The sequence below is a fragment of the Pseudoliparis swirei genome, chromosome 8, assembly GCF_029220125.1.
Source record: "Pseudoliparis swirei isolate HS2019 ecotype Mariana Trench chromosome 8, NWPU_hadal_v1, whole genome shotgun sequence".
In the NCBI taxonomy this organism is placed as follows: Eukaryota; Metazoa; Chordata; class Actinopteri; order Perciformes; family Liparidae; genus Pseudoliparis; species Pseudoliparis swirei.
The window spans coordinates 20,019,741-20,037,619 of NC_079395.1; the positions used below are offsets into that span (position 1 = coordinate 20,019,741).

The 17,879-nt window shown below is 42.8% G+C and overlaps 1 protein-coding gene and 1 long non-coding RNA gene across 4 annotated transcripts in view; both read left to right on the forward strand.

The window, feature by feature from the left end:
- The window catches only part of LOC130198496 (catenin delta-2-like), a 264,975-nt gene that overhangs the window by 229,218 nt on the left and 17,878 nt on the right, over positions 1 to 17,879 (forward strand). Inside the window, exons 10-13 of the mRNA XM_056421662.1 lie at positions 3,214 to 3,396; positions 6,764 to 6,937; positions 7,575 to 7,725; positions 15,401 to 15,650. Of these exons, the coding sequence (XP_056277637.1) occupies positions 3,214 to 3,396; positions 6,764 to 6,937; positions 7,575 to 7,725; positions 15,401 to 15,650 (758 nt within the window). The remainder of the gene's footprint in view (positions 1 to 3,213; positions 3,397 to 6,763; positions 6,938 to 7,574; positions 7,726 to 15,400; positions 15,651 to 17,879) is intronic.
- On the forward strand, positions 10,263 to 13,499 carry LOC130198619 (uncharacterized). 3 transcript variants are annotated; one of them, XR_008832652.1, is made up of 6 exons: positions 10,263 to 10,486; positions 11,315 to 11,339; positions 11,582 to 11,744; positions 11,873 to 11,961; positions 12,369 to 12,624; positions 12,939 to 13,499. It is a non-coding gene; the product is annotated as an uncharacterized LOC130198619 (long non-coding RNA). The 3 variants fall into 3 exon arrangements; XR_008832651.1 differs by lacking the exon at positions 10,263 to 10,486 and having other exon boundaries at positions 10,493 to 11,744; XR_008832653.1 differs by lacking the exon at positions 10,263 to 10,486 and having other exon boundaries at positions 10,493 to 11,744; positions 12,546 to 12,624.

Sequence of the window (17,879 nt, forward strand, 5' to 3'; positions counted from 1 at the left end):
AGTGGACCAGTGAGGCTCTGGAGGATCTACGGGCGTGCTTGGACTGTACTGACTGGGATGTCTTCAGGACTGCTACCAACAGCCTGGATGAGTACACAGAGGCGGTAACTTCCTACATCAGCTTCTGTGAGGACAGCTGTATTCCATCCAGCTCCAGGGTGAGTTATAACAACGACAAACCCTGGTTCACAGCGGAGCTCAGGAAGCTAAGACTGCAGAAGGACCAGGCATTCAGGAGTGGGGACAAGGACCTGTACACAGAGTCAAAATACAGGTTTAGCAAGGCGGTGAGAGATGCTAAACGACTGTACTCTGAGAAACTGCAACAACAGCTATCAGCAAACGACTCTGCTTCTGTCTGGAGAGGGCTCAGGCAGATCACGAACTACAGGCCCAAATCACCCCACTCCATGAACAACGTGCTTCTGGCAGACAACCTCAATGAGTTCTACTGCCGCTTTGAAAGACAATGGAGCAGTCCTGAGGCCATCCCCCACAGCTCCATCAACAAGCCACAGACCATCAGCCCACCCTCCCCCAGCCCATCAGGGGCTCACACCTCTGGAGCACCCTCCATCTCCTCAGCGACGACCCTCGCCATCCTGGAGAGAGACGTCAACAGGCTGTTTAAAAAGCAGAATCCCCGCAAAGCAGCGGGCCCGGACTCCGTCTCCCCCTCCACCCTGAAGCACTGTGCTGACCAGCTGTCTCCGGTGTTCACCGACATCTTCAACACCTCCCTGGAGACATGCCACGTTCCAGCCTGCTTCAAGGCCTCCACCATCATCCCTGTCCCCAAAAAACCCAAGATCACAGGACTCAATGACTACAGGCCCGTCGCCCTGACCTCTGTGGTCATGAAGTCCTTTGAACGCTTGGTCCTGTCACACCTCAAGACCATCACTGACCCACACCTGGACCCCCTGCAGTTCGCCTACAGCCAACAGGTCTGCAGACGACGCAGTTAACATGGCCCTTCACTACATCCTCCAGCATCTGGACTCCCCAGGAACCTACGCCAGGATCCTGTTCGTGGACTTCAGCTCTGCTTTCAATACCATCATCCCGTCCCTGCTGCAGAACAAGCTCTCCCAGCTGCACGTGCCCGACTCCACCTGCAGGTGGATCACAGACTTCCTGACCGACAGGAAGCAGCATGTGAGGCTGGGGAAACACGTCTCAGGCTCCCGGACCACCAGCACAGGTTCCCCCCAAGGCTGTGTTCTTTCCCCTCTGCTGTTCTCCCTGTACACCAACAGCTGCACCTCCAGTCACCAGTCCGTCAAGCTCCTGAAGTTCGCGGATGACACCAGCCTCATTGGACTCATCTCTGGTGGGGACGAGACCGCCTACAGGTGGAAGACTGACCACCTGGTGACCTGGTGCAGCCAGAACAACCTGGAGCTCAACGCTCTGAAGACAGTGGAGATGGTTGTGGATTTCAGGAGGAATGCAGCCCCACCCGCCCCTCTCATCCTGTGTGACTCCCCCGTCGACACTGTGGAGTCCTTCCGCTTCCTGGGCTCCATCATTACCCAGGACCTCAAGTGGGAGCTGAACATCGGCTCCATCACCAAGAAGGCCCAGCAGAGGATGTTCTTCCTGAGGCAGCTGAGGAAATTCAACCTGCCAGGGAAAATGATGGTGCACTTCTACACTGCCATCGTTGAGTCCATCATCTGCTCCTCCATCACCGTCTGGCACCCTGCAGCCACGGCCAAAGACAAGTGTAGGCTGCAGAGCATCATCCGCTCGGCCGAGAGGGTTATTGGCTGCAATCTGCCATCTCTCCAGGTCCTGTTCACTTCCAGGTCACTGAAGCGGGCCAGAAGGATTGTCACTGACTCCTCCCACCCTGGACACTCCCTGTTCGAGTCCCTCCCCTCTGGTAGGAGGCTGCGGTCCATCAGGACAAAGACCTCCCGCCACACCAAAAGCTTTTTCCCGTCGGCAGTCGGCCTCATCAATGGAGCCCGGGTCCCCCACTGACTGACTCTGTCACTCCCAGGACTACCTCCTCTTCTTCCTCCTTCCTCTCTCCTCCTTCTTCCCCCTCCTTCCTCTTCCTCTTCCTTCTCCTTCTTCTTCTTCCTACTCCTCCTCCTTCTTCTTCCCTCCTGGAGGCCTCCTCCACACACGTCACTTTAACATGCACCTTAACTTAAACACACGTAACATACACTTTAACTAAAACACACATGTCTTTTGAAACACACACTTAAACACTTTAACATTATTTGTTTATCTTTATCTTATTTGCTTATCTTCATTATCCTTATCTTATACTCAAGTTAATACACACTTTGCACTGTTGCTGTCGCGTTGATTGTTATTTGTCATTGTTATCTGTCATGTCTAATGTTGCACCTTTCGCCAAGAAAAATTCCTCGTTTGTGTAAACATTCCTGGCAAATAAAAAGTTTCTGATTCTGATTCTGATTCTGAAAGCGCTCGCCATCGAGACACAATTCGCGGAATAGATGGTGGTATTTGTCGTACCCTTTCCTTTCTTTTTTTAAATATCTTGAACCTAAAATTAATTGAAATATTTCAACTTTGAGGCGGTAATTTCACAACTCGGGCCAATCAGCTCTTGAGTTGCTCCGCGTGTCATCGCTGTCCCGCCGCTGTTGAATCAGAACAAGACGGACAATAATGTTATGAACACAATAACACACGTTTAAATGTTCCGCTCTCGTAGCGCTGGAAGCGGAAGTCTTTCAGACGTAACAGTAACTTCATCGGTGAAAGTGACCGAGCTGTATGAGCCTACGGGTGATGTCATGAACCCAAACACGAGGGCGTTAGTGTGTGGGATGTCCACAACAAATATAAAGCAGGACTAGTGGTTAGTTATTCCGTGGTGGATGAAGGAAATGATAACGGTCTTTACGGAGACGAGACACGGAGATAAGCCCCGCCCCTCGTGGAGCGTTTCAACATTTATGGCGTGAACACGGCAAATGGTCGAGCGAGTAAACTCACGCGTTTTGGGCGACGCGAAAAACCGCATCGCTTTTGGTGTGAACGCACCTTAAGACTTCAGTCCCAATCAGTAATTATCACCAGTATTTATCAAAAGTATATAAGCCAAGCCAGCAGACCTCGTTATATTTTACAGTAATATTACTGATCACAATTTGAATGTCTGCTGCCTGTTCAGCATATTACCATCTGTCCTTCTTCATGTCTCTCTCTCTCTCTCTCCACCAGACTGTAGAGAACTGCGTTTGCATCCTGAGGAACTTGTCGTACCGTCTGGCCGCAGAGACATCTCACAGCCAGCAGGGGGGGTCGGAAGAGCTGGACGGCCTGTTGTGTGACACCGGCGGCAAGGATACAGAGAGCTCCGGATGCTGGAGCAAGAAGAAGAAGAAAAAGAAGGGGCACGACCAGGTGGGGGAGCAGAACGTTGAATGTATTTATCTCTTTATTTTATTTAAGTTCTTTTTTTTTGGTTCCTTGTTCTTGTTCTCGTGTGTGATCCAAATGGTCGGCAGCCTCAGCTGACGCTTCTTGCTTGAGTTCATCACAGAGTGCTGTCCAGTTCAGAATATGATAGATAATGATAATAATGTTGTAGATTCATCGCGGCACACAGATAAATAATGCTTCTTAAATGGTTCTTTAAAAGCCTTTGTGGTTCTACGAAGAGAAGAACCATTACCGACTGAAGAACCTTTTTTTCATGTAAATGTATAGACTCTTTGAAGAACTCTTTAAGGAAATTGTTCTTTAACGAACCCTGGTTTGAAAGGTTCTGTGTGGAACCAGAAATGGTGCCTTAAATAACAGTTTTGTGAAGGTTCTTTGAGACACCTTTATAGGTTATTTGAAGAACTATTTAAGGAAATGTTTCTCTAAAGAACCCTGGTTTGAAAGGTTCTTTGTGGAACCAGAAATGGTTCTTCTATGGCATCACTCTTGTGAGAATTTGCAACAGACAGACTTAGAAGCTGAAGAAGCATCAGGAACATTAGTTTAGTTCATATACAATGACCCTTCTTAGTCATACAAGAGATCCAGCATTACCAAACTTAAACTTTATTACAATCATCATTTACACAAATGGATAATTGGCATAAAGACAGTTGTCCAGCACTGAACAGTGAAACCAATGCAAAAGGTGTTTTAAACTTGCATTCTCTCTACTCACCACCAGGGGGCGACTCCTCTGATTGTCGATGAGAAGATGACTCTACATCTCTACTTGGTTTATTCCCTCAGTAAACATTGTAAACATAAGTTTATGGTCTCAATCTCTAGTTTTAAGTTGGCTTCAATACAGCATGATGTTCATGTGGTAAATGATGGTCCATTTAGAGTCAAACAGACCATAAAGCAGAGTATGCTTTAGGGCGGGGCAACACTCTCCTGTCACTTCTGGTTGCAGAAAACCAAGATATCAATGGTAAGAATACCAAACTTGACTAAATCCACTTCCTTTATACAGACTATAAGTAGTACAAGTAGAATTGTAGAGCATCTAATATGTATTTTTTAAGACATTATGCCGACTATTATATGTTTACATTTGTATTGCTTTGTTCAATATATAATGTTGTACTTCAGCTCTGTGCTGTTTTCTGGTTCAGGAACATTTGCTCAGTTCATCCTTCGATGAGTATTTATGAATGCACCACCTTTTTCTTCAATATTCATAATGTTTTAGCCGGAATTGTTGTTTTTCGTCACCTTAACCGCTGATTATTTCGTGCCACGTCTCCAGAATACGGTGATTTACAGCTACACGTCTTCTTAATTGAATTTTGTTGTTGCTGTTCTACACAGCAGGATGCCGAAATTATGGCTCTACTGACATATTGACCCTCTACTGTATATAATAATCATTTGAATAATAATAATTTAGACTTCTATAGCGCTTTTCTAGTACACAAAGACGCTTATATGCACTAACTACCTTTGCACAGAACCAAAAGAACACAGAGTATTTCGCAGAGTATTTCGCTCTGGATTTCCTGGGTGTGTCCATGCCAACAGGAAGAGTTATGTCCTCCGGTTAGTTAAAAATAAAATGAGAGCCCTTTTAGTTGTAGAATTGGCAGACAGCAAACGGCTGGGAACCTCTTGTGATGTTAATAAGCAATCAGCATTACATTCTGGTTGAGTGGAAGACGGCTGTTACAACTTCCTAGCGAAGCTGTGAAATTGAAAACCCGACACTTCCGGTGGATGGGGGCGTGGAAATTACTCATTAGCCCTGCATGCTTTTTAAAATGTTTTATTATAACCCTTTTTCACATCCGGAAAAAAGCATAGGAGGTTTCAGAAAAAAAATGTTAGTGATGAGCCAGGCCTTTTAACCTTCGAAGAATTTGTTATGTTTCCAGGCAGAACCAGGGAGATAAGGGATCTCATAACTATCCCTGGAATCAGATTGTAAAGAAATCATAACCTCCAAAATGATAACCCCCCCCCCTCCCTTCCCTCCCTCCTCTCTCTTCCCTCTAGCAGTATGTCTCCACTCCAGTGCAGCTGTAAGCGATTACCATGAAATAGCAATTTGGGAGCTTATTGGAGAGGGCAAAACTCTATCAACGGTGGGGTAATTAGAAGAGCGAATGAGGAGAGAGAGGAAAGGAGGGAAGGAGACATCAGTCGGAAGGAAATATAAAGGGAGAGTCGAGAAGGAAAGATGGAGGGGGACAACAATATATATATATTTTTAATGCAGTCTGATGGCAGCGTTACAAAGCCTCATCGGATGTTGTGGCACATTACGTCATTGCAGATGGAAGGAGGATGATACTATTTTATATACAAAATCACATTCAGATAACGCAAATAAGGACTCTGTAGTGAAGAATAGACCTCAGACCGTCTTTACAAAAAATGTGTCCTGGATCACAAGTTTAATGCGACCCCATTATTGTGATATGATGACTTGCCGAGGTGGGCGACTGTCATCCTTCAAATCAGAGGGTTGGCGGTTCGATCCCCGGCTCCGCTAGTCCATGTTGTGAATGTTAGTTACTCCTAATGGGCAGGTGGCACATTGCATTGTGGCCCCTCCCATCAGGGTGTGACTGGGTGAATGATGTCATGTCGTGTTAAAAGCGTGTTAAAAGCGTGTTAAAGCGCCCTTTAAAGCCCCATTGTGTAGTTTTTCCCTTTTAGCGCCCCCTTCAGTTTTTGAGGTATTTAATGTTTACTTCAGTGTCGTAAATACCCAGTTACGATAGATGCAGCCCGGTAGAAGCAATCCGGCGACTGTTTCTATTTTGGATTTATACCAACGGGCGGGATCACTAATACGAAGACTGCGCTGGAAGTTATAATTGATAATAGTTGTTTAAAAATTGAATATAATTGTCTGATTTATGTTTTCTGTTAGTTTTTTCTTAAAGAAATTTCAGAAAACACTTTGAATCTGTAGACTACTGCCTTGTAGTCTTATTATTGACATTTGTATGACAATTGCTCATATACTGTAAGCCCAAATAACTATATTTATTATTTTAGAACAAAGGTTAAATGGTATTTCACAAGTTTCAAAAAGTATATACATTTCCTGCCCTGTGCGTGTTTTCCAAAATGCATCGACGCAATGTCAGATTTCAATTACAGAGCAAAAGCGGATGAATGCCAGCGTATTTATTTACATACAGTTAATGAATAGAACATCCTCTCTCTCCTTCCCCTTGTTTGCCCGAGGGGACCAGGCTGGCACCCCGTCAAACCTTCGCCTCACGCAGAATTCAGAATGCGTTTCTATTCTAAATGACGTCTCCTCCTTCCGCAGTGGGACGGCGTCGGCCCGTTTCCAGAATTGGCAGAGCCCCCGAAGGGCATCCAGATGTTATGGCACCCCACCATCGTAAAGCCCTACCTCACTCTGCTGTCGGAGTGCTCCAACCCAGACACCCTGGAGGGAGCAGCTGGGGCTTTGCAGAACCTTGCTGCTGGCAGCTGGAAGGTGAGGATGATGCCGATACCACTGTTATATATATACCAAAGGGCATCTGCTGTGTATTGAGTTTATTAGTGGGGGCATCAAAGAAAGAATTATCAGCACACGGCAAAATAACAACCAGGGCAGTCCCCAATATTCAAAAGAAATCAGATTGTTTAGAAGTCTATGAGAAACTGAGAATTTGCGACAGACAGACTTAAAGGCGGAAGAACATCAGTTTTCACCAAACTTAAACTTTATTACAATCATCATGTACACACATGGATAATTGGCATAAAGACAGTTGTTTGGTTCTGAAAAGTGAAAACCAATGTTTTAAACTTGAATTATCTCTACTACTGACCATTGATTGTCAGCTGTCAGTCAGCAGACAGACAGCATATGAACTGCATCAAGCTTTTGACCTCTCTTGACCTCTGCACTTGACAAGTGCCATTTCTTGTGAACTAGAATTGTCAGTGTACAAAGTGTTTGACAAAAAAACACATCACACTTGGTGTTTCCAGAGCTTTTGGCCTCACATCACATGGCCTTCCTCTGTACCAGTAGGTTACACAATAAGAGCGAAAGCATAAGTTATTAAGTTATACGTAACAGTTAACGAACCCCCCTCCCCCCCCCCCTGCCCTGCCCTGCCCAGTGGTCGGTGTACATCCGGGCCGCAGTGCGTAAGGAGAAGGGCCTCCCCATCCTGGTGGAGTTGCTGAGGATAGACAACGACCGTGTGGTTTGTGCTGTGGCCACCGCGCTGAGAAACATGGCTCTGGACATCAGGAACAAGGAGCTCATTGGTAAGGTGTTCATTTACAGACAAAGCCACACACAGTCAGTGACCTCACACAAAGGTAACACACGGGACTTAGGATCCCAATAATGGGTTTATGCATAAATCTCAAAGCAACTGTATTCCAGAGTTTTACTTTAATTTGAGATAACGGCACTGAAAACAAGGCAGAATGCCTCAATTGTTTGAAGAATTAATGCAATACTTGTTTAAGTAGAAAGGTTAAGCAGCCATACTGTATATATGTATTTTACAAATGAACAAGACAGGATTTTAAGGATAAGGGAAAGGAGAAATAATAGGGTAAGGAACAACAACAAAAAACAGACCAAAAACTAAAAAAACACAGCAAATAAATAACATATTCGCACATCACTAGTGTGACATAAATACATCTTGGTTCTATCATCAAATCCATTCGGCATCGGTGCCAGTGTTTTTAATCTGGCAGAGCGAAATCCAACCCGGAGGGGTCCACCATGTCTAAGATCGGTTTCCATATCTTTTCATTTACATTTTTAAAGGAGCTGTTAAAATGACACTTGTGTAGATGGTTATGTTATGAATGGCTGACTGGCAGTGGGCTTGCGGATTTGTCTTTAAAAAGAGACACATGTGTCTTCATAGTATCTGTCTGTATTTGTGCGGATATAAAGCGGGGAGTGTTCCTACTGATCACTCAATGCCTGATTTCCCTTCGGATATCAAGTGATGACTATAATAAACTCTGCTTTTCTGCTGGTCCGCATAGTAACAACCACATGCTTCCTCCGTCTCACTCTGTCTGACGCTTCAGGCACTGAGCTAAGCTGTCTGTCTAATGCAGCCAGTCGTGTGTGTGTGTGTGTGTGTGTGTGTGTGTTTGTGTGTGTGTGTGTGTGTGGGTGCGTCTAGTGCATGTAGGTTGTCATGTCAATCATCTATCCTGCTGCCACGGGGCAGGCATGTGTCTTCTGAAAGGGCATACACTGCCCCGCAGAAGAAATTGCGTGACAGAGACATATGGAGTACTAGCATCCTCAGAGCTTTCGGCAGTAGATATCACGACTGTTTCCGCCATGAGCCAACTGTTGTTTTATTGATGCAATATTACAAACTTGATTGAAGTCTTCGCTTTCAATAATGTTAATACTGCAAATACTGCAAGCATGTGGTTAAATTAAGCACTTGGTTCAATACGTGTGTTTACTTACTGCAATAAGCCGGTTTAAACGTGACACACTTATTGTTTTGAGAGAGTTGTGTTTTTTTGTTGTAGTGAACAACTCGTGTGCATTGCTGGGGGGGGGGGGGGGGGTATATAACCAGTGTAACATTACAGTCAAAGCTCCATCCTGTGAACTTGAAGTTTATTTTGTAAAGCCCAAAATCACAAATTACAAAGTTGCCTCCGAGGGCTTTACAGACTGTACACATACACATGTGACCTCACATCGGATTAGGAGAAACAGAATAGTCAAAAAGAGGAGGAAAAAGGTGAAGCCTTTCGGAGAGCCACAGAGGAGGATCCCTCTTCAGGATGGACAGAAGAAGAGATGTCATGTGACCAGAAAGATGCATTACAGAGTTACAACACATTAAATGAATATGACAGTGTATGAATAATTAGACTTAAGAGGCTTATTAGAGCAGTCTTATAATAAGTAGTTGCAGTAATCTAGTCAAGAAGTAACAAAAGGGTGAACCAGTTTTTCTGCATCTTTTTGAGAAAAGATGTGCCTACTTTTTTTAAATGTTAGCTGGATGGAAAAAAAATTGTCCTTGAGACTTGGGACTGTCAACAAATTAAGGGAAGGGAGGGGGACAGGGAGAGATAATTCAGTCTTCATTGGCATTAATATAACAGTATTGCCATAAAACAAAATAAACACAACATTGATCCAAGTCAGCATTACAGAAGCTCAAATGGCCTTTTCTTCATTCCCATTTCAATTCAATTCAATTCAGTTTATTTGTATAGCCCAATTTCACAAATTACTAATTTGTCTCGGAGTGCTTTACAATCTGTACACATAGACATCCCTGCCCCAAAACCTCACATCGGACCAGGAAAAACTCCCAAATAACCCTTCAGGGGGAAAAAAAGGGAAGAAACCTTCAGGAGAGCAACAGAGGAGGATCCCTCTCCAGGATGGACAGAACAATAGATGTCATGTGTACAGAAGGACAGATTTAGAGTTAAAATACATTCAATGAATGTGACAGAGTATATGAATAGTTCATAGTAGGCATATTCCACGATGGAGCCCTCCATGATCCATCAGGCAGATGGCGGTAGAGAGGAGGAGTGGGCGGAGTCTCAACAGTGGGCGGAGTCTCAACAGGACAGTGGCGTAGTCAGGAGCAGGAATTCCACGACCCAGACCTCGATGATCCATCAGGCAGATAGGATCTATGCCGTCTCATAGGGTCCGATGACCCTCTGAGACGTGAAGTCAAAAGGACTCCGGGGAGAAAGCACACTGTAAAATGTAATAGTAAAGTTTAGTTAAAAAAATTAGTGAGCTTTACTCATTTTTGCTTACTTTGTTGACCTTACTTTAAGAAACTTAGTAAAGAACACTTTTTGGTGAGTAAAGTTATTAAACTTATTATCTCAAGTAATCTTTACTTTAAAAAAATGAGTGAGGCGGACTCGGAAGAAACTCGGACGCACTCGGCAGCACTCGGCTCGAATACGCATGCGCAGTCGACCACTGAAGACGTTCTTTGGCGGAGACGGATTGGCGGCAGCGAGAAGGCAGTGCAGGTGTGCGAGTTACTTTAAGGTAAGTTTCAGCGTCTCAATAACGTTTTGCCGTTCATGTCCTTAGTAAACATCGTCGTATCTTCGCCATATTGTTCATATGTCTATTCGTAGTTGAATGTTAACTTTACGAAGCGTTTAATGTAAGCTAGCTAGACCGTCAAAACAAACGAGTCACAATGTTAATGGCGGACATCATCGTGGCTGTCTCACTCGTGTGCATTAACGCAGCACTACGGGAGTCACACAACGCTACTGTCACTGAGTTAAGAGTGAATGCAATGTCAGGTTGACTGTAACTATAATGTAATGGTCCTACTTTATAGACATGCGGAGTGATACGAAGGCATGTGTGATCAGAGGGGGGGCGTGTACAGTCGGCGGCCCGCTCTTGGAGTTACCCGAATCCAGTCAGTCACGGTGTTATGTATGGTTAAGCTAATAAAGATACTTGGAGATACAACGGGCTCAAAACCCTATTATTCCATAACACTACAGTAACGAGGAATAATTCAACCACAACCGTATGATGGAGAACTTCTCGGCCACAGCGAATGTGGTACAACGTTTTTTTATTTTTTACTTGAACATCATTTCTTATTTTGTGATATTTAATGGAAATGACATCCATTATAACCAATAGCAAGTTTGAAACTAAGCTCCCTGCCAACCTCCCTACAGACTATTTATGACTTCAATCTATCTATCTATCTATATCTTGGATAAGCATTTGTAATCATATTTGTCTGTGAAATCTTCCATTAAACTGATGGCTTTTTAGCCGTAAAAATGCATCTTGACGAGGAGTTATTTGCAGTTTGACTAATTGCTTTTGTTGTTTCTTTTGTAGGCTTTGAAAAACCTGGCAATGAATTGTAAGTATTGCTTATTTTCTTCTACACACTACTGCATAACACATGGAAGCGTTGCCAGATTGAGTCCATGTCTTCACACAGAGTGTCTCCTGTGACGACCATGAAGGGCCGATGAGGGGAGCTGATGTAATCTGTTCAATCTAGAAGCCACTAGTTTTCTGCCCAGTGTGATGTAGTATGTTGTAATGTGTTTACTGTAGGTCTAATATGACTAAATATTAATTTATTTCTCTTTCCGTTAGATTCTGGCTGAGTTCTGTCGCTTATCAAGCAAAAATCTGAGTTGCGATCAGAGTTCTTCAAAGATCTCGACAAATATACTCCTCGCTTCCTGGAGAAGTTCAAAACCCAGAGGGGGAAAGTGTCGGACAGAAACTTGAATATCTGCAACAAGTCACATCTGGGGTAAGTTTCTCAAGCAGTCATTTTTCTTTATGTGGTTAATAAAGTAGTGTCACAGCATTGCATGCAGAGCTGTCAAATGATTGTCCTTTAACACTTGTGAATTGTGTGTGTTTAAAATGTTTTTTTAGAGTACAGATGTGACTGGGAGGTGAACAGCAGTCCTCCGTGGCTCTCCCATCATCCTTGGAGATGACAACGCAGACTTCTTCAAGAATTTGTAAGTAGACTTTAGTCAAAATTATTTAATTCCCCACCACAGGATGCCCAATCTATCTCATGTATTCTGCCTGTTCATCTTTTGGTATTGGCTACTTCTCTTCCAATCAGTGCTTCTACTTTTTGATTCACTTATCCCTGATTGGGGCCCTTTTAGTGGGATCTCCCGTCTTTCCAGTCAGGTCCAGTTGCAGCTCTCTAGTCGCCCCATTCAAAACCCAAAGGCCTTCAAAATAAAAAATTACAAATCATATCACACCTAAATGGGCATCTGTACACCTTCACATGTCTGCATGATGGTAGAGGGGTTCTACTAATATCTCCTGTTACCAAAAATGGGTTTTCACTTGTAACATTATCGCTATTTCTTTGTTGCTTTTGGGCAATACGCTCGCTCTCCTGCCACAGGAGGTTCAGGAGCAGCCAATATGATGCAGGTGTGACGGCTGACGATGGTAGGTACCTGTTCAGCCTCCTGTGGTAGGAGCACATTTCCCAGAAGCAGCAGTGACAAAGAAATGTGGATGTTTACCACGAATATGGTTGGTTGCCCACGTATTAAACGTTGGTCTTTCTTTATTGAAGGTGTGAGTTTAGGATGGCATGAAGCTTCGACTTGACCCTATGGAAACACAGCAGAAGCCACGAACGGGTCCTGATCGGGGTGTGTTGTGATGCAACTGCATCGACCTGTTCTCAGGCCCTTCTACATTCTGTTTTTTACATTTGCTCTATTATTGTTGTTCCATTCAAATATCCCTATTTGTAAATATGATAATTCATATTCTTTATTATTAGCTTTTGCAATCATTCAGTGAATCACATGATCAATGAATTAATCATCGCACTCACTCCTGAGCATCTTTCACTTGATTATCTAATAATATCAGAATCCAAGTAACCATTGTGTGTTCTACTATAGAAATGCAACGTGAAATTTGACATGTAATTGTGTTTTTATGCTGCTCTTGTTATTAGGACTCTGATGACCTTCTGGACGTGTCCCACGCCTCCATTGGGACCCTGACGGTGCTGAAGACATCGTGGCCTCTCCTCACTCGCTGGACCTGGAGTCTACAACTACTGCCATCGTTTTGGGAGGAACAGTCGTGATGGGTGACCGTGATCATCTTCCCCGTGCCGTGTGGCTACTCTTCGGACTTATTTACCCCTGAATTTGGAGTATCCTCAACGAGTGAGGAACACCTTCTGAATTTATTCATAGAGTGCTTCTCACTTGGACCAAAAACCCTAAAATACAATCACTCAAATATCTACTGATGCCATAAGGGACTGTGTTCATGATGTGCAGTCAGGCCCGAGAACTTCACCCTTCTATCTCCAATTGAACTCTTTTCTAGAAAATGTCTGTTTTTGTTGTTTTTCTGTCGTGAAATTTAGCAAATGCCGAAAACGCTGTGTTCATCATATTTCTGCGTTACAAAACCTAATCTGGCAACATGTTCAGCGTTTTAAGCACGTTGTTTGAGTTTTAAAACATGTGTTTTTCTTCTAAATAAACGTTGTCTTCCATTGTAACTGTTCTCCTTCTTTTGTTTCAACAACTTACAGTTTTTAGTTCAGCTTACTTGATCATTTTAAGGCAATCGGTTTCCTCACTATTTCTAAGTAATGGGATCTCATTGACTAGTAAAGTTAACTAGTTCTTATTAGTCCTGTTTACTTAATATAACTTGGATCTTTTAAGTTGTCTTTTTTAAGTTAACCTAGTTAACTAATAATTGTTAAGTTAACTATACTAATGTTTACTGCAATTACATGAGTTGCCTAAACTTAGTTTCTTTTAGCTTTAAGAACTTAAAATTATTGAGCTACTTTACTTAGAAATGTTGAGGCAATCGGTTTCCTCACCTTTTTCAAGTAAAGTCAACTTATTACATACTTAAAGATTTTTAAGTTACCTTCACTCGTATCTTTTAAGTTGTCTGAACTGACAAATTATGAGTTGACTTAACTTATGTTTACTCCAATTACATCAGTTGCCGAAACTCATTTATTTTTTGTTTTAAGAACTTAAAATTATTGAGCTACTTTACTTAGACATTTTGAGGCAATCGGTTTCCTCACCTTTTTCAAGTAAAGTTAACTTATTACATTTTACAGTGCAGAGTTAGTAACGTGTGATTGAGAGATGAAAATTCATCCCTAAGGAGAGAAAAAAGAGGATGCATCAGTGCATCCTAAAACATCCCCCGGCAGCTATAAGCCTATAGCAGCATATCAAGGGGCTGGACCAGGTGAACCTGATTCAGCCCTAACTATAAGCTCTGTCAAAGAGGAAAGTCTTCAGTCTACTCTTAAACGAGGTGACTGTGTCTGCCTCCCGGACTGAAGGTGGAAGCTGGTTCCATAAAAGAGGAGCTTGATAACTAAAGGCTCTGGCTCCCATTCTACTTTTTAAGACTCTAGGAACTACAAGTAGTCCCGCATTTAGTGAGCGTAGCTCTCTAGTGGGCAATATGGTACTACAAGCTCCTTAAGATATGATGGTGCATCACCAATCAAGGCTTTGTAGGTTAAGAGAAGAATTTTAAAAGTGATTCTTGATTTTACTGGGAGCCAGTGCAGAGCAGCTAGTGCAGGAGTGATGTGATCTCTTTTCTTAGTTTTAGTGAGAACACGAGCTGCAGCATTCTGGATCAACTGGAGGGACCTAAGAGACTTATTAGAGCAGCCTCATAATAAGGAGTTGCAGTAATCCAGTCTCGAAGTAACGAACGCGTGAACCAATTTTTCTGCATCTTTTTGAGACAAGATGTGCCTGATTTTTGAAATATTACGTAGATGAAAGAATGCAGTCCTTGAGATTTGCTTTACGTGGGAGTTAAAGGACAAGTCCCGATCAAAGATAACGCCATGATTCTTTACAGTGGTGTTGGATGCCAGGGCAATGCCGTCTACAGAAACCACATCACCAGATAATTGATCTCTGAGGTGCTCAGGGCCGATTAAAATTACTTCGGTTTTGTCTGAGTTTAACATCAAGAAGTTGCAGGTCATCCATGTTTTTATGTCTTTAAGACATGCTTGAATTTTACTGAGTTGGTTGCTCTCCTCTGCTTTTCTCGATAGATATAGTTGAGTATCATCTGCATAAGAATGAAAGTTTATGGAGTGTTTCCTGATAATATTGCCCAAAGGCAGCATGTATAAGGTAAATAAAATTGGTCCAAGCACAGAACCTTGTGGAACTCCGTGATTAACGTTGGTGGTTATCGAGGCGTCATCGTTTACAAATACAAATTGTGATCGCTCTGATAAATAGGATTTAAACCAAATTAGTGCCGTGCCTGAAATGCCAATCGACTGCTCCAGTCGACTCCACCTCGTCTCGTCCTTTCCACCTCCAAACCCTTTCCAGAACATGATTCCTCCTGCACCCCACCAACCCTTGTCACTCTTTTCCACCGCGCCCACAGGTAAATACGCAATGAGGGACCTGGTGCAACGGTTGCCCGGAGGCAGCAACAACAACAACACCAGCGGTGGGGGTGGAGGCAGCAGCAACAGCAGCACCCTGGCGGGGAAGACGATGTCGGACGACACCGTCACGGCGATCTGCTGCGCGCTGCACGAGGTCATCACTAAGAACATGGAGAACACCAAGGCCCTGAGGGATGCCGGCGGCATCGAGAAGCTCATCGGCATCGCCCGCAACAAAGGGGACAAGTAAGCCGAGTGGGAAGATATAAGTTATAGTTTGAAGGAAGCTGCAACAGCATTAAAACATGTTCCACGCTGATATTAGATTCCGAGGGAATCTGTTTTTCAACAGTCAATATAGCACCATTAAAGACGACAATGCTCATGGGAAGACGAGAACCACAAGGGCATCTGGCTGTTCACATATTTATGACAATCAGGCAGCTTGAGAAAGAGATGTTTAGGCGTGAAGCTAAGGGGGTTGAAAGTAGGGGAATTAAGAGAATGCTCGGAACATGTGTGTGGTGGAGATTGGAAGAGAGAGATCATGCAGCACAGAGACAATGGTGGAGCAGGAGGAGGGTGGAGGTATTGTATTGTTGTACTGTTTTGACTGATGACTCACAGCTTCAAAACTTCCAAACAGTCAGTTAGAAAGGTCAAAAATAAAAGTTTTCCAGAGTCTGTTTACCCGTACACCTACGTGCCTATATTTTTGTCATTTAATTATTTTTTTATTTGAATGTTGGACAGAAGAGATAGGAAGAAGAAAACGTGGGGCGCAAGCAAGAGAGGCGACATGCAACAATCAAAGGCTCTCACTGGGCTGCCAATGCCTGAATTGTATTGAAACTTTATTGTTCCTTATGCCTCGATGTTGAAATATCTTCTCTATCCAATATCTAACTTTAATGACTGATTATTTTTGCCCAGAAGAATCAGTACCATGGAACCTACACAATACCAACACATTAAGATACTAAACTCTCATCTTTAGGTATTTTTAAGTGACTACATGCTGTATCTATTATCAAAAGGTGTTTGTCGTGCCCCCTTTGCCTGTTTAACGAGAGGCACTACAGGCTACTCATTGCCGAAGGTTCCGACGCATTTTTTTAAATTTACAGAGTCCCGCTTATTTGTCCAGTTTTATTTAGGATCTTCTGCATCACGTTCAGATGATATTTACATTAAGACATGGCTCACATTAAGACGGTCAAAAAACTGTTCGCTATTGCCAATTTGCAACACCTGGCCTCCCACTTCGCCTCATTAAATAGGGAAAAACAACAAATTAAAGCACCCTTGCCCCATCTAGTGGTGGGAGGTCCAAAGTCATAAAACACATGAAAAAATGGCTCCAACAGTGTTTTTTCAGCTTTCATGGCCATATTAAGCATTTTTTAAACATTATATTATATTAAACATATATATATATATAAATAATGTTTTTTGAGTATTTAAGGTCTATATCATGTAGGAATTAAATGTGTCTCTATTTTTCTCACTAGCGTAACTTAAATAAATTGCATTAAATCCACTAGATTGAAAAGCTACTGAGATCTACTTAGCTAGTTAGCTTTAGCAGCCGTTTAGCTATGTGGTGTTTTCTCTGTCATGGTTGGATTCAGCTTCTGCTTCATTAATTTATGGGTAGTAATTACCTGATGTACAAGTAAACTTTTAATTTACAGACAGCTATATCAGCTATCAGTGAGTAGGCTGCAATTAGTTTTAGCTTGAGCTCAGGCTATTCCTAGCCTTCTCACAGCTAGCTTACACTCAACACAGGCTCTCGCTGTCTCGTTGGTTGTTGGCTGTTTTGTATTGTTTAAACTTTTCAATGTTCCTTTCACAGGGCAGTTTATAGGTCACATTTGGCTCTTAGTTTTATCTAATGATCTGCGAATAATCATAGCCTATGCTGAAATAAATGTCTGTTATTACTCAAATAATAACTCATTAGAGTCACCTTTGGAGTGTTGAAGGTCTAAATCTAAAGATTAGGGTCCTCGTGACGACTTCGTCATAAAGCAGGGGATGGCAATTATTTTTCTCAGTGGGCCACATTATATTTTGTAAAAAGCAGTAAATTGCATTGTTTTGACAAGTTGTGAGTGGTTAGAGTAAATGTTATGATTATTAAGTAATGAAAAAGTGAGATTTACTTACAAGAAATGTCATTTATTCAATCAATTATTTAAAAAAACAATGGAACACAAATTAAGAATGTTTTTATCCTTTGCTGGGCTGGGTGGTATACCGGTTTAAAATTCTCATATTTCCCTAACACTCTTTAACAGGGTAAAACACCACAACACTTCAGTTTGTTCCACATTTACCATTTGTAATACTAAGAATTGTAAATTTATGAAATGAAACTGCCGAACTGCATGCTGGGTACAGCTCGCCCACGATCACAACAAGAAGAAACTCTGTCGCTACATATAAAAACGGAAAAGAGCGATGCAGGAG